This window comes from Nelusetta ayraudi, unplaced genomic scaffold, assembly GCF_046127955.1.
Source record: "Nelusetta ayraudi isolate G7.1 ecotype Tasmania unplaced genomic scaffold, CSIRO-AGI_Nayr_v1 ptg000018l, whole genome shotgun sequence".
In the NCBI taxonomy this organism is placed as follows: domain Eukaryota; kingdom Metazoa; phylum Chordata; class Actinopteri; order Tetraodontiformes; family Monacanthidae; genus Nelusetta; species Nelusetta ayraudi.
In genome coordinates, this window is record NW_027466068.1 from 2,509,425 (window position 1) to 2,524,596 (window position 15,172).

Consider the following 15,172-nt stretch of genomic DNA (forward strand, 5'->3'; position numbering starts at 1 on the left):
TATTTAGCCCTCTGTTTGCAATCTCCTACAAAATTGCTCCGGTACAGCTCAGCCCTTTCTTTTTGAGAGCTTCTAAATGTCACTTGAAGAGGGCTGGACATGGTGACTAATTCACTGGCTTCATTAAGTAGTTAAGATTTAACCGCTCTTAAGTAATGATAACATGGATTATCTTCAGACATAAATGTGGATTCATTGTATAAAGTCAGCAGCCCATCAGCACAAACTGAATCACTGTGATAAAAGCGATTTCCATTAATCTGCTGATAGGAAATAAATGCAAATAAATCAATGACCTTCAGCAAAAAAAGCAGTACAATTGAGGCACGCTTGCATATCTGGAGCTGCAGCACCAACACGGTCCTATAACTGCTTCGGCATATCCAGATATGTAGTCAAGTAACGCAGCTACATAGTCATAAGTCATAGAATTCCAACTACAAGTACAACTGTCAACTAAATTGACCTTTGACTCTCTTTGAACTTTTGACCTCTTTGGAAGCAGAACCTCTGTGACTATCGCACTCGAGCGCTGAGAATGAAGCTGACTCGTGTGACGTCTACTCACTGTACACGGCCTGTATGGTGTAGGGAACGTCCAGTTTGCCGCTGGACGCCAACGCTCCCAGGAAGGCTGCCGCGTCATTGGTGCTCTGGAAACACTCGGTGGACTGCAGGAAGCACTGCCGATTGTCCACCTCCAGGTGCACGATGGAACTGCGGAGAGACGAGGAAGCAAAACGACGTCAAGGGTTGAAATCTATTTTGATTATTTGACACCAGTCCACCTGCAGTTTTCCACATTATTTTTTTAGGAATTTCAGAGTCACAGATCAGACAAACTGATGAATATCTATTTGGTATCTTGATAAAAACACTGGGGGAAAAAAGCCCTTACAATTGGCACTGGTTGCATAAGTGTGTGTGTGTATATATATATATATGTGTATATTTGTGTGTGTGTGTCTATAAATGAAAATGTTTGTACAATTGACATAAAGTTTGACATGAACACGAAACTCCAAAAAAAAAAAAAAATTGTTGAAAAAAAAAATAATAATAAATCTATTTTGAATTGAATTGAATTGAATTTTCGAGTCAGTTGCTCACCCTTTGATCTGCAAGTGATCCAGCTCCCTCCTTGTCCTCCCCCTGCGTCCTCCCACTCCCCCATGCAGGCTCCTCTTCACCACGCCCAGAACCTTGCCGGGCACCTCCGACCACGAGTCCACCGAGCGCTTGACGTTGTACTTCTTCAGCTCGTGCTCGTTGCCGTAGTACGGGTACACCATCGTCTCGCCCTTGGCGTCCTTCCGGAATACCACGTTGGTGCGGAGGACTCGGCTCAGCTCGCGCAGGAAGCCGAAGGAGTTGTTGAGGAGATGCTCCGGCGTGATGTGGACCACCAGGACCAACTGGCCCACGGCCAGTTTCTCGGGCATGTTGGCGCAGTCCAGGCCGTCCCACTCGCACTCGGCGTTGTTGCACCCTTGATCGCAGTGGCCGTCAGCATAGTGGTCTTTGCAGTACTGGTCATACAGCGGACTGGAGGAAAGAGAAGGAGCGGGTCAGGAAGAAATTCATTTGCATGTTGGGGTTTTTTTGGGGCGTCAAAACCAAAAAAGTGGATGTTGAAGGTCCTGTTTTAGATGAAAAAGCACTTTGCCAATGTTGGTCTGACAACAACCAGTGAACGGTGAAATGCACGGTGCTGGAAATCAGCCCTTTGGGATGTCACAAAGGTTCTTTTACCTTTCAAGCATGTGGGAGGTCGAAGTAAGCATTGATTTTTGGGGGGGGCTTTTTTTGATTTTTGTGAATTATTATGTTTTGTGCTTGTACTAAGGGTTATTTTGGATACTGGATACTACTCCAAACCTTGATGGTTAAGGATAAAAAAAAAGGTAGAATTTGAAGGTGTTTGAGCTAATTCTACTTTGCACAATGTTACTGTAGGAGGAGGAGGAGGAGGAGGAAACCATGCAAATCGCAATTGCACTCTGTGGAAATAGCGAAATATCGCTTTTATTTTGCGAAAAACTATAATGAAAAACGCAGCTACTGCTAAAACACCTCAACGCTGACACTCACTTGCACTTTCCCTCCAGGTTCTGGCAGTCGAAGCCGTCGTAGAGGCAGCCCGCGTTGTCGCACTGCGAGTCGCACTTCCCATTGTTGAAGTAGCGCCAGCACTGCAGCGCGGCCGAGCAGTTCTTCCACGGGTCGTCGAAGTTGAGCGAGCAGTCGCCGTTGTCCCAGCCGCACTCGTGGTTGTTGCAGAGCACGTCGCAGTACTTGTTGTGCTTGGCCTCCTCGCACTGCGGGATGTCGCACGCCACCTCCAACTCCGTCAGCGGGACCTCGTGGCCGGGCCCCCCCTGGATGCCGGGTGCCAGGATGTGGCAGGAGAAGCCGTTGAAGTGCCTGGGGCAGATGCAGCTGTAGTAGGGCTGCTCGGCCGAGTTCTCGCACGTGCCGCCGTTGTAGCAGGGGTTGGAGTTGCACGGGCTGTCCGTGGGGTACTGGCACTCGGGCCCGGTGAAGGCCGGCGTGCACACGCACGTGGGACTCTTGCTGCCGGAGATGCAGGTGCCTCCGTTGCGACAGCTGAAGCTGCCGCACGCCTTGGAATCGTACTCGCAGGTGGAGCCGGTGAAGCCCTGCAGAATCAATAGTGGTCCATTTAATCAATATTTTCTTCTTTTTTTTTTTTTTTTATTATAAAAAAGCTATACTCATCTAAACAAACTGTAAATGAAGTTCAGACTGGAGCGCTCAAGTTTGTGGACACTCACTGGAGGACATCTGCAGATGAATCCTTGGGGGGTGTTGCTGGCGACGGCACAGGTTCCTCCATTGCGACACGGTTTCCCTTTACATCCGTCAAACACTGCGTCACAATGCCGGCCTGCAGAGGAAGAAAATAAAAAATTATATCTTCACATTATTAATCTTTACAATCCTACATATTTGTCATTTTCATTTGTACATAAACTGTCCATAAGATGTAAATATATTGTTTTTCCTTTCTTACTCTTTAAATGTACGATCTCTTTATTTCTTTTTGATAAATATCTTTTTTCTTGTTGCTGTAATTATGCACATTTCTCCAATATGGGGTATTAATAAAGCCATTCTATTCTATTGTATTCTTTTCGTCAATGTATTTGCAATATGCTTCCTCGCCACTAGATGCCACTATACCTCACACACCGAGCCTTTTAATTCCAGTTAAGCTTAAATCCAACAACTGGAGGCCCCGTCAGGCCAGGGAGCAGAGCCTTCTGTTCATCCATATCCACAGTCTCTCAGTTCTACGTGAGCGACCGGTCGCTCACCTGTGTATCCGGTGCGGCACTCGCAGTGGTAGTTGTTGGTGAGCTGGACGCAGCTGTGCGTGCCGTGCGGGTCGCAGGGGCTGGAGAGGCACTCGTTGACGTCTCCCTCGCAACGCTCGCCCACATACCCGGCGGGGCAGATGCAGTGGTAGCCCCCCACGCCGTCCACGCACTTGCCATTGTTGAAGCACTTGGGCTCGTTGGTGACGGGGTCGGTGAAGGGGTTGCAGTCGTCGATGTTGATTTCGCAGTGCACGCCTGAGGGGGGAGAGACGAGAGGTGGGTGTCGCCGGGTGAGGAAAAGGGCTGAAACGTTTCTCTTTCTTCTTCTTCTTCTTCTTCTTTTTTTTTTAAATACTTTCATGCTTTTTGTGACAACTTTTTTTTTTCGCTGTTGGTGATGAGGCTGAGGTCAACCGGCTTCAACAGCCTCAACCGGGCAGGAAACTGCCGTCAGACACCAACAACACAACCTCTGAAACCTTGAAACTTGGCAAACTCGCTGGTAGGATCCCTGTTGTCGGGGCAAAAAAGTTGGACTTTTGCCTCTTATGGAGTCAGACAAGAGGCAGGCGATCAAAAGACGTGGCCGCCGCAGCAGACTCACTTTACATAATGTCAACACTGCTTTTCCTGCACTCCCTAAATGACGGCTTCACGTCAAGTTTAGCTTCTTTCTTTAGATGCATCCAACTCCGGCTCGCACTTTGGGCTGACCTACAACACGCAACCCCTCCCCGCTTGTCTGAGGGAGGAAAAAAAATCAATGGCGTATTTGACAAGCGAAGGCAGGATTGCGAGGCAGGACGGGAGGAGGAGTTTTCAGACATGCCCTGGATGCTGTTAAGCCCTAATTAATGAAGCGTGGAGATGAGGAGGAGAGGACGGGGCGGTGCGGGGGAGTGTGCGTGGGGTCTGCTGACCTTGGGTTCCCCGGGGACAGGAGCATTTGTAGGTATTGATCAGGTCAATGCAGGTGCCCCCGTTCTGGCACGGCTGGGAGAAACATTCATTGATCTCGTCGGAGCAGTTGGTCCCCACATATCCTGGCATGCACTGAAAAAAAGAGAGACGGAACAAGAAAGAGGAGGACGGCGCAAAAGGAGGAAGAAGAAGAAGAGGGAGAAGAGAGGGAGAAGAGAGGGAGAAGAGAGGGAGAAGGGAAAAGTTGAATCAATGGCTGACATGAAACGGCTGGGTTTTTTTTTTTGTTTTGTTTACCTGGCTGTTTTTCTGGCCTGCACACTGCCAAGGCCAGCAGATCCTTCATTCCAGAGGAGATTAGCATAACCGATATGTTTGTATTCTATTTATAAACAGCTGGTCATTAGGAGGGCCTTGTGTTGTTGTTAATGAAAGCCTGCTATGGATGTGGAGCATTTTACTAATACACAATTAAAAATGAACTAAACTGAAAGAGAGGGCGGCGGATGAGTGGAACAGAAACTTCTAGAAAAAGCAAGGTTGAACTTTAAAATCCTACCTTAAAAATAACAAAACAACACAAATAATCTTTAGTACTTTTTAAGAAATCACATATTTATTATTATTATTATTATTATTATCATTATTATTATTATTATTATTATTATTTGTATATATATACATCAGCCTGAAAGATGTAAGGTTGGTTGATTTAAAACCATCCTTAAATGTTTGTATTTCTGTGCTGTGAAATTACTTCAATCAATCAATCATATATGTAAAATTACATATTTGGTACGAGATGAAAAATGTTGCAGTTTTATAAAGTGTTGAATAATATTTTGAAGAATATTTTGACATAATTTCCTTGTATGAGATGTCCACAAATCTTTCAGTGCTGGTACCTTGCAGGAGTATCCGCTCAGAAAGTCCGTGCAGGTGGCTCCGTTCTGGCAGGGGTTGGGGCTGCACTCGTCCACCTGCTCCTCACAGTAACTTCCAGTGTATCCCACCTGGCAGTGGCAGTAGTGAACGTTTTTCACATCCAGACAACGGCCCGAGTTGTGGCACAGATGGGCAACGTCGACCCCTGCAAACACAGGACAGACGGGAAGATCTCAGTCGTTTATTTCAAAATAAAAGCTGATTTACAAAGCAGTGCGTGGCCCTTCCGTCGTACCTCTCTGTCTGGCTGCCACCTCGCAGGAGACACTCGGGACGTCACAGTAAAGGCCCGTCCAACCCGTCTTGCACTCGCAGGTGTAGTTGGTGCCGCTCTGCCAACAATTTCCTCCGTTCTTACAGGGCGATGATTCGCACCAAGGAATCAAAATCTGAACCGTTGAAAAAGAAACGCAAAAACATACTGTAACTACTTTTATCAGCTCAGCCTTGATGTATTGTGCAGCCAGCTTTTTTTTGTCCTCCAACCTGACAGTTGGGTCCAGTGTATCCGTGCAGGCAGGTGCATTTGTAAGTGCCGTAGCTGTCGTGGCACGTGCCGCCGTTCTGGCAGGGTTTGGAATCGCACTCGTTGATGTCGTGCTGGCAGTAGTTGCCCGTGAATCCCGGCGGGCACAAGCACGCGAAGGTGTTGATGCCATCCACGCACGTGCCGCCATTGAAGCAGGAGCTGCAGGGAGAAAATGTTGGCGAAGCTTAAGAGTACGGAAAGGTTGCGGTAAATGTACCTGTATGAAAGCATTTCTGATATTAGAGAAGGTGGGACTATTTGTTGGGGTACAATAAATTTCTACAGAAAATAAGCTCAATTACACTGACAGCTGTTTAAAAGGCATTCATGCAAATCAGGGCGTTTCTACTGGAGTCCAGGATGAAAAAGAAAAAACACAAATGGGGATAAATCTGAACCTTTAATCAACTCTTTGTGTGAATGCTGAGTTTGTGAGACATGAGAGTGAGCTTGCGTGTATATTGCTATGTGCTCCACCAGAGGGGGCAGTAGTGGACAAGACAGTGAGACCCGCATCAGATGAACAAAACAAGTTGTCTCACTTGCTGAGCAGTCATTTTAACTGACCGCTGCAGCGGGTTTGGTTTTGCGAGCTGTTACCTCTCAGTGCAGTCGGGAGTGTTGTTTTCACAGTGGATTCCGCTGAAGCCGGCTGGGCAGGTACACGTGTAGCTGTTGACAAAGTCTGTGCAGTTGGCGGCGTTCTTGCAGGGGTTGCTCTCACACTCGTTGATGTCCTCCTGGCACTTGAGGCCCCGGAAGCCAGGCAGGCAGGTGCACAGGAAGCCATTAACCTCATCCACACAGAGGCCTCCGTTACTGCAGGGGTCTGCGGGAGGAGGAGGAGGAAGAGGAAGAGGAGGGTTGAGGCATGAGAAATCGGGCGCGGGAGTAAAAAAAAAAAAAAAAAAAAAAAAAACTCCGTGGCGAATCAGAGGAGCCGGGTGACGCGAAAAAAAGACTCACTGGGCTTGCAGTCATCGACGTTGGCTTCACAGTTGCGTCCGATGAAGCCCGGCCTGCAGTCGCAGCGGTAACTGCCCAAAGTGTTCTGACAGGTCGCGCCATTGACACAGGGATTCTTCACACACTCTTTGATGTCCACCTCACACGTCTGGCCTAAAAGGTTGGCGAGAAGAAAGATGAGCTAATACGTCAGATGTGTCGAGTGACAAAACTGGACAACTATCAGAACATCGGAACAGATACGATTCGGAGCATTTTTCTTCTGTAACAGACACATATGCTGCATTTCCATGACACCGAGAATTGCGCAAAGCCTAAATATGGCAATAAAAACTGGTAATGGAAACGCCTAAACTTTGAAAAACCTCTCCAATACCGAATATAAGGTTTTGACGCTCTCATGGGGTGGTTTTTCAGACGCATCCATATCAAGGTATAACGGATAAAACACAATGAATCCCAGTCAGTCACTATCAGAACAATTTGATTTAAGGGAGGGAAAGGAGGGAAAAGGAATAAATAAGTGGTTCTGTTCCAGGTGTTGGTGTTGCTACCTTGCCATCCCTCAGGACAGACGCACGAGAAGCTCTGGTAGTCCTCCGACTCCTGGCACACTCCCCCGTGCTTGCAGGGTTTGGAGCTGCAGGGGGCCATCAGCGTTTCACAGTTCTCACCTGCAGGGAGCGACATCAACAAACAAGACACGTTTTGCCTGATACTGTGGCGCGGAGTCGCAAACTTGGAGGCAACTCAGACCAAACAGACACAGACACATCTGTCAGCCAAAGCTATCGGATGATTTTTTTTATTTTTTTTATTTTTTTTTGTGCTCAGCCGGTCAGCCACCCAACCAGCCAAGCAAGCCAGCCAGGATCTCTTCGCGTTCGAGACCCGTCCAGACATTTCCCTATCTGTTTCCACAACACATGGCTCCAACAGGAAGCTGCCTTCAGTTTCCGACCATTGTTCAATCATTTGCTGTTCTGTGGGAGCAGGAAGCAGGCAAACAGGAAATGTGTCAAGTGCCCCGTTCCCACCCCGGCGCAGGCAAGGGAGCCTTTCATTATCCAAAGTCTTGTGGATTTTTCCGAAAAGACGACTCGACAAACACGAGACAGTTTGCCCCTCGTCGCTCCGTCGTTTCGTGTTTTGTCAAATAATAAAGTCGGACACGCGGGAAATGTTTTCCAGCCGCCTGCCTTATCAGGAGTGTTTGCCTATCACAAAAGGAGCACTGCAAGTCAGAGGTTTAGCATGTTGGAGCCCAGAGGAAGTCTTGCCGTTGAACTTTGCTCGACGGCTCACACAACCCTTGCGTACATCTTTCCAGTAACTTTACGCTGAAAAATGTTCGGAGGCGGCCGGATATTTTTTTTTTTGTCTTCCCAAAAATACTTTCCTACCTGTGTAAGGCAAAATGCAGTTGCACTTGTAGCCTGCGACGCCGTCTATGCACTTCCCCTGGTTGAGGCAAGGGTTGGAGGCGCATTCGTTGATGTTGGTTTGGCAGTTCGGGCCTGCGGGGCGACACAAAGCACGCTCAGGAGGGAACACGGGCGGCGAGAACGATGGACGATAGAGAGAGAAAAGGGGGTTGCGTGAAAAAAAAACCAAGCCGGGTTACTGACCGGTGAAGCCGGCACGGCACGTGCAAACATAACCGCCGGTCATGTCCTTGCAGGTGCCGCCGTTCATGCACGGGTTGGACTCGCACTCGTTGTTGTTGATGTCGCAGTTCTTGCCGCTCCAGCCCACGTCACAAGAGCACTTGTAGCTGAAGGAGAGAGGAGGGAGTTTATGAGAATTAGGTCTGGACTGGGGGAACGAGTGGGTTTTTGTTTCTTGTCGCCATTGCGAATGTTGTGTTCTCGTCTATGCAGGGGGCGCTATTGAGGAGATTTGTACAGTTGTTCTGATAGATTACATTTTTCAGCAGTTCTGACGCATAAGAAACAGAATAATAGTATGAAATACAAACTTCAAACTTTTTAGTGCTAATCTAAACGGTGCTTGACCCTCAACATCCAGTTCCTTTCATTATCAGCTGCTCTGTGGCTCAGGCAGATTTCACAAAACCAAGCCCACTGAGGGACACAAAAGAAAAGGAATGAAAAAAAAGGGTGAACTAAAGGAGCAGGAAAAAGAAAAAAAATAGAAGAATGAAGTGAAAAAAACATAATAAATGTTAATGTTTTGCTGTCGGAATACTCGTTAATTCTTTGTATTAATTTTGTTTACATTATCTCGAATTTTTATGCGTTAATGCCTTAATTTGTTTGAAACAATGTTAAAAAAAATAAAATAATAATAATAATTCTCAGGCTTCACAAGTTTCCGTGTGCAGGAAGTGAGGAGGCAACCGCTCTCAAACAGGAAGGTGGGCTCCTGAACGCCTGGGGACCAGGCTCACTGCTAGCAGGGGTCACTGTGTGTGTCGAGCTGTAGTCTCACCCGTTGACCTTGTCCTCGCAGTTGCCGTGGATGCAGGGGTTGCTGAGGCACTCGTTGACCTGCGAGAAGCAGATGGCGTCGTGGTAGCCGTCCGGACACAGGCAGGTGAAGCCGTTGACGCCGTCCACACAAGTGCCGCCGTTGTGGCAGGGGTTGATGGCGCACTCGTCGATGTTGATGTGACACATGGTGCCTGCGCAGAACCCACAAAGTCTCATACACCTGGCTGCGTACATCATCCCCAACAGTGTATATTAGCCATTTTCACAGGCAAGATAAGAACAGGTACCAAATCGATTTGCACTCGTATTTGTTTCCTTTGCCAGAGCCCTAAACATTTATCCGGGCTATCAGATTAACACCCAAAGAGCGCCCTCTTGAGGCTACATTTTCGTGTCCCATTTTGTTGTATCTCCAGAAGCGTCATCTGAAACGCAGCGCAGTGGAGAAAGCCCACGAACACATGCAAAACCCATAATTGCGACGCACCGCGAACATCAGAAACGAGAGTTCTTTTTTTTTTTTTCTTAACGTCGCCCTTTTGTCGGTCACTTGAAGCGTTTGAGGCCATTCAAGCCCGGTGCCGTGCACGACATAAAAGCAGCCCATTTAGCTTTAAAGCAGAGGGGCAGAGAGCTTCCAGGCTTTTAAGAGCTCAACTTTCAGGAATCTTTCATGGAATCTTTTCTTGGGCTGGGGTCCCCGGTGGCCTGCGCGGGCCACACTGTGTGCCTGACTGTGTCCAGCCTTTGTGCAGGAGGCTAGTGAACAGCGGCAGGTTGGGGGGGGGGGGGCAGGGCGGAGACAGGAAAGCGACACCAGTTCCAGCCTCAGAGGAGCGTGTTGGCTCGCTCGCCATCTGTCCCCCCCCCCACTCCCCCACCGAGACCACCACACTCACCGCCGTCACCGCGTTTGATCCTGGCCATTTGTTTTTTTTTTGTTTTTTTTTTAACTCTCGCTCTTCGTCCTGCGGTCACACGAGACGGACGCCGCATCGCATGTCTTTAATCGACCGGGCCAGCGACTTAGTTTGACACGACAGCGCTGGGACTGTCACGTTTTCAAATTCCTTGTGACTAAACAGCATCTACTGAAGCTCAGTGGTCTAGTGGCAGAGTGTCCACCCTGAGCCTGGTAGGTTGTGGGTTCGATCCCCAACCAGGTCAGACCAAAGACTGTAAAAATGGTGCCCACTGCCTCCCTGCTTGGTATTCAGGGTTGGAATTGGGGGGGGGGGGTTAGACACCCAATGATTGCCACCAAGTTGCAACTTCCTCAGAGAGTAAGAAACGAGTATTCCGCTGCATTTTGCACACGCTGCGGCCACAGATCAACATTTACGGTCAATTGCAACAGATCGCCACTGCGTCGGCCACGTCTGATCATTCAGGAATTAGATCCTTCCTCACGGAAAAAATCGAACAGAAATGTTATCCAAACGCGCTGCTCACCTGTGTAGCCGGGCTCGCAGGCGCACTCGTAGCCGTCGATCTTGTCGATGCACGTGCCAAAGTCGCAGGGGTTGCTCTTGCAGTCGTCAATGTTGACCTCGCAGTTGATTCCTTGGGGAAGAAAGCGTTAAGTCAGCGAGACGAAAAGCTTAGCCACGGTCTCCAACGGTCTGGTCAGGTTGGATCCGGTACCTGTGGTGCCTTTGGGGCAGACGCACAAGTAGGCGTTGACCCGATCCTGACAGGTGCCGCCGTTTCTGCACGGCTGGCTGAGGCACTCGTTGATGTTGGTCTCGCACAGTCGGCCGGTGTATCCGGCGTGGCAGTGGCAGCTGAAGGAGGCCAGGCCGTCCACGCAGGTGCCGTAGTGGCAGGGGTCCAAGTGGCACTCGTCGATGTTGGACTCGCAGTGCATGCCGGTGTAACCTGGGAGTAAAAATAGAGATTATCAGCTGATTTGCTCGAGCGGAAAAGTCCCGCGGGTCGTGCAAACTTAAAAAAAAAAACACACACACACACACAAACAAACAAAACCTCTTTGGCTCTGAGCCGTTTACCTTCTGTGCACTCGCAGGTGTACTTGTTTGGCCCGTCCGTGCACTTGGCGCCATTTTCGCACGGCGTGCTGGCGCACTCGTCAATGTCTATTTGGCAGAGGGGCCCGGCGAAGCCTGCAAAAACAGCACCGGGGTGTTACTGTGTGCAAGAGAGCATGAAGGAGCGAGGGTGTGCATGAGTGTGTGTGTGTGCGTGTGTGCGTGCGTGCGTGCGTGCGCGGGTTGTTGTTTGTGTTTCAGACCAGTCCTTCTCTCCGAACCCCCGAGCCAATCACAACTCTGCATTAATTACAAACGGCGCGACGCGACAAGCCCTTCTCATTCGCCTCTCGCTTCTTTTCAGCGCGAGAGGAGCAGGGTGGCGGAGTGGGGAAGCCAATCCATGTAAACAGAGGGGCGGGGGCGGGGGCGGGGGTGAGCCAAGGGAAGAAAGAAAGTTGCGAGGCATCCTGACCAACGGGTGGGAGACAAAGGAGGGCCTGTCTGCTCCGCGCAAAACCAAACTGAGCCCGTTGCCTCTTTTGTCCCCCCCCCAAAAAACTTTTCCATCACAAAGCGCATTCCCCCGTCTTGCTTTCACTACCCCACCCGGCCCGCTCCCCGCCTCCTGAAGGGACCCCGCTTGACCTTTGACCCCACCCCCCCATTCAAACGTCTTGTCATTCAAAATCAAGCAGCGGGCTCTCCCCCCTTTATTCCTGGAGTTATTCTCACCCCACATATTTTTTTCTCTCCCCCCCCCCTTCATCTGGCTCTCGCCTCGTCACATGACAGCACAGGCCACGGAGACGCTTAGCTGCGTCTCCAGTACAGTTTGTTGCAAAATAAAGGCGACATTTTGATTTGAGCAGAATTGTGTTTCCTTTGGTTTGATTACGTTTGTCAAGAATGGTCGTTGTATTTAAGTGAACTGGTCACATGACCCTGCACGTCACAGCCACTGACGTGTAATGGCAACAAAAGTTATAGCTCTATATCGATACGTCTGGAAAAACCACCATATGAGAGCGTAAAAACTTTTTAGCCATATTTGAGAGGTTTTTCCAAGTTTAGGTGTTTTCTATGACCAGTGTTTCATTGCAATATTTAGGTTTTGCACAATTCTAGGGGTCATGGTAACGCAGCTAGTGAATGTCGTCCGGCCAACAGCTCGGCAGGTGAGCCCAGGCCGAGGGGGGAGCGTTCGGGGGCACGGTGACGAACCCGTTTCCCCCTCCGTGTGTCTTCAGTGGACTCGAGGGACGCAACAGATCATAGAAATTCCACGTCTGGGTTTACTCTTTGTAATTTTTTGAAACCCCGTCTGACAGTTCTGACAGCGAGGATGCCAGAAGACACAGCCAGCGCAGTTCCAACAATTGGCGGTCAGAATGTGGAGCCAACGAAAAAGTCATGAGGGTGCAGTTTTGGAATATCTGGAGAAACGGTGGAAAGAAAACCACGTTCGACGCGGCCTGGCAACACCTTACAGCCACATACACCTCCCAGTCAAAGGTTTGGACACACCTTCTTATACAATTTGTTTTTTAATCTTTACAAGTTACTACACTGCAGATAGATACTGAAGACATCAGAGAAAAACACGTTAAATCACTCTAAATATGTTTATTATGAAAGGTGGATATTTTTGAAGAATTTCAACATAAAAGGTGTTTGAGTTATTTTACACTTTTATTGTTTCCTACATAATTTCATGTGTAGTTTTGATGCCTTCAGTGAGAAACTGCAATGTCAATGGTCATGAGAATGAAAGAAAAGACAATAAATTCATTAGTTGTGACTTTTGACTGGTAGTGTATATGTACACATTTACTGCATGTGCGTCATTGCACATTTCTGAAAACATCTGCCTTAGCAATCATTTAATCATTTAGGCTGAGATGGCTGGAAAAAAAAAAGTACACATTGAATCACGTCTTTATTACAAACAGCCGCAGCTTCAAGAGAAAGAATGCAAAAAGTGAAAAGAATTTGAAAATTCTGAAAGAGGGAAGCACTCACTCAACTCACACACACATGCATGCACTAAACAGGCAAAGAGGGATTTATCCCCAGACTGCTGGAATCAAACATTTCAATGGCTCTCAGCAGGGTTTCCATGGCTATTCCACCAACAGAAATAATAAGAGGGGACCCTCGCCTTGGGCCTGGCTCGCAACAGGGACAAATTTACATCTCAAGCAGGGCGGCAGACCCCCTTCCCTTTCTTTAACCCTCCCTTCCTGCTCTGGCATAACGGTCCGTAGCCCCTCGAGCCTCCGCCACCCCTCCATCTCCTTCCATCGCCCCAAAACACTTTCAGCGCCAAACAATTTGTGTCGCTTCCTCACATAACCCGCTCTCTCACCGTTACACACACACACACACACACACACACACACATACACACACACACACCCTTTGGTGTTCACTTCTCGAGCCCCTCCCCTTCTCTATTATCTACAGCTTCCTTGTGGAGGTGTCTCTCTTTCTGTTCTCCTTCTTTCAATTTTTCCATCTATTCTTTCTTTCTTTTTTCTAAAAAATCTCAACAGGGGGAATTCTGCCTCTCTGCAACCCGGGCCGCCTCTTTGATCCACCCGAGTCGACTTTCACTATTTTTTTTTCTTCACACGAAAAAGAAAAGAAAATCACTTCCACCTCCGTGATCCCCCTGAAAGAATTCAAAACAAAAAGAAAGAGAGAAAGAAAGACAGCGAGAGAAAAAAAACAACATTTGGGGAGAATTCTTTGATTCCGTCTTTTCCTCCAGACTCAATAGCTGCGATCCTTCCAGTATAAAAGATCAATAGTTTGTGTACTAACAGTGGCATTTCGTTCACAAACGCACTTGTGAGAAGAATGAAAGCAATAAACTGGCACCTCTTGAAAATGCCATTGAATTGAGTGCAGAAGTGGCTCCGCTGCCGTTCCCACTTCAAGCCAGTCAGGCTCCTGAAAGTCTCCTTAATATATGCAAGTTTCTGCTCACTCATCAGACTTTGTCAAAAGAGATTAAAAAAAGAAAAAGAAAAAAAAAAAAAAAGAAAAACTTGCTTCAAAAAAAGTTTCAACTTACTCAAGTCATCTCCCTATAGATTTTTTTTTCCCCCTCTCTCACTCTCTCTCACTTTCTCTCTCTCTCGCTTCTCTGCAACTGCTTGCCTGCATTTGTTCTGGGCTACCCGGGGCTCCATAAGCCTGCCTCAGGGCTGGGATTAGTGCCCATCCCGAAGGTGTTTGTGTGCGAGTGTGTTTGTGTTCCGGCGAAACACAGCGAGTGAGTGAGGTGCAGAGTGGGAGAGGGAGGGAGGGAGAGAGAGAGAGAGAGAGAGAGAGAGAGAGAGAGAGAGAGAGAGAGAGAGAGAGAGAGAGAGGAATCGACCTCTGAGCCCCCCCTCCCTCACTCCCCTTCCCCTGCTCCACGGCAGTCTCACCTGTGGGGCACTGGCAGTGGAAGGCGTTGATCTTGTCGATACACTTGCCGTTGTTCAGGCAGGGGCTGTTGGCGCACTCGTCTGTATCGATCTCGCAGAACTCCCCTTCGTAGCCTGGCCAATTAGCAAGGGAGGGCCGCGGGAGGGAGATGGAGTGGGGTGGAGGGGGGGGGGACGAAGACACAGAAGCGCGGTGAGCAAATTTTTCGCACTGCCGTTCAACTCGGCGACGAGCGAAGCAGGCCATGCGAAGGAGAGTCGGAGCGAAACGCCGGTGTCTTTTTGCTCTGGGTTTTCTTTGTGAAAAAAATTGATTCAGTTTGCTGTCAATGAAGGAAAAAAGGAAGGAAAAAAAAGCTCTGCATTCCATAACACTGGGCCACTATTGAAAGACAAGATGCATGTTCTTGTTTAGCATAAATATGTACTTATTCTGATCACTCCTATAGAGTACATACACTATCAGTCAAAAAGTTTGGCTTCACCTTCTCATTCGATCATTTTTCTTTCATTTGAATGACGATTTACGTTGATTCTCAAAACAATGAATAAATGAAACACGTATGGTGTGACATGGAAAGGAGCAAAGATA

At 48.3% G+C, this 15,172-nt stretch overlaps 1 protein-coding gene across 1 annotated transcript in view; it reads right to left on the reverse strand.

The window, feature by feature from the left end:
• The window catches only part of notch1b (notch receptor 1b), a 41,137-nt gene that overhangs the window by 8,262 nt on the left and 17,703 nt on the right, over nt 1-15,172 (reverse strand). Inside the window, exons 9-27 of the mRNA XM_076025748.1 lie at nt 14,581-14,694; nt 11,165-11,278; nt 10,800-11,033; nt 10,608-10,718; nt 9,154-9,346; nt 8,331-8,476; nt 8,106-8,219; nt 7,257-7,376; nt 6,703-6,855; nt 6,337-6,565; nt 5,694-5,895; nt 5,443-5,596; nt 5,168-5,352; nt 4,262-4,394; nt 3,339-3,596; nt 2,796-2,908; nt 2,092-2,660; nt 1,111-1,545; nt 569-717 (exon numbers count right to left, since the gene is read on the reverse strand). Of these exons, the coding sequence (XP_075881863.1) occupies nt 569-717; nt 1,111-1,545; nt 2,092-2,660; nt 2,796-2,908; nt 3,339-3,596; nt 4,262-4,394; nt 5,168-5,352; nt 5,443-5,596; nt 5,694-5,895; nt 6,337-6,565; nt 6,703-6,855; nt 7,257-7,376; nt 8,106-8,219; nt 8,331-8,476; nt 9,154-9,346; nt 10,608-10,718; nt 10,800-11,033; nt 11,165-11,278; nt 14,581-14,694 (3,726 nt within the window). The remainder of the gene's footprint in view (nt 1-568; nt 718-1,110; nt 1,546-2,091; nt 2,661-2,795; nt 2,909-3,338; nt 3,597-4,261; nt 4,395-5,167; nt 5,353-5,442; nt 5,597-5,693; nt 5,896-6,336; nt 6,566-6,702; nt 6,856-7,256; nt 7,377-8,105; nt 8,220-8,330; nt 8,477-9,153; nt 9,347-10,607; nt 10,719-10,799; nt 11,034-11,164; nt 11,279-14,580; nt 14,695-15,172) is intronic.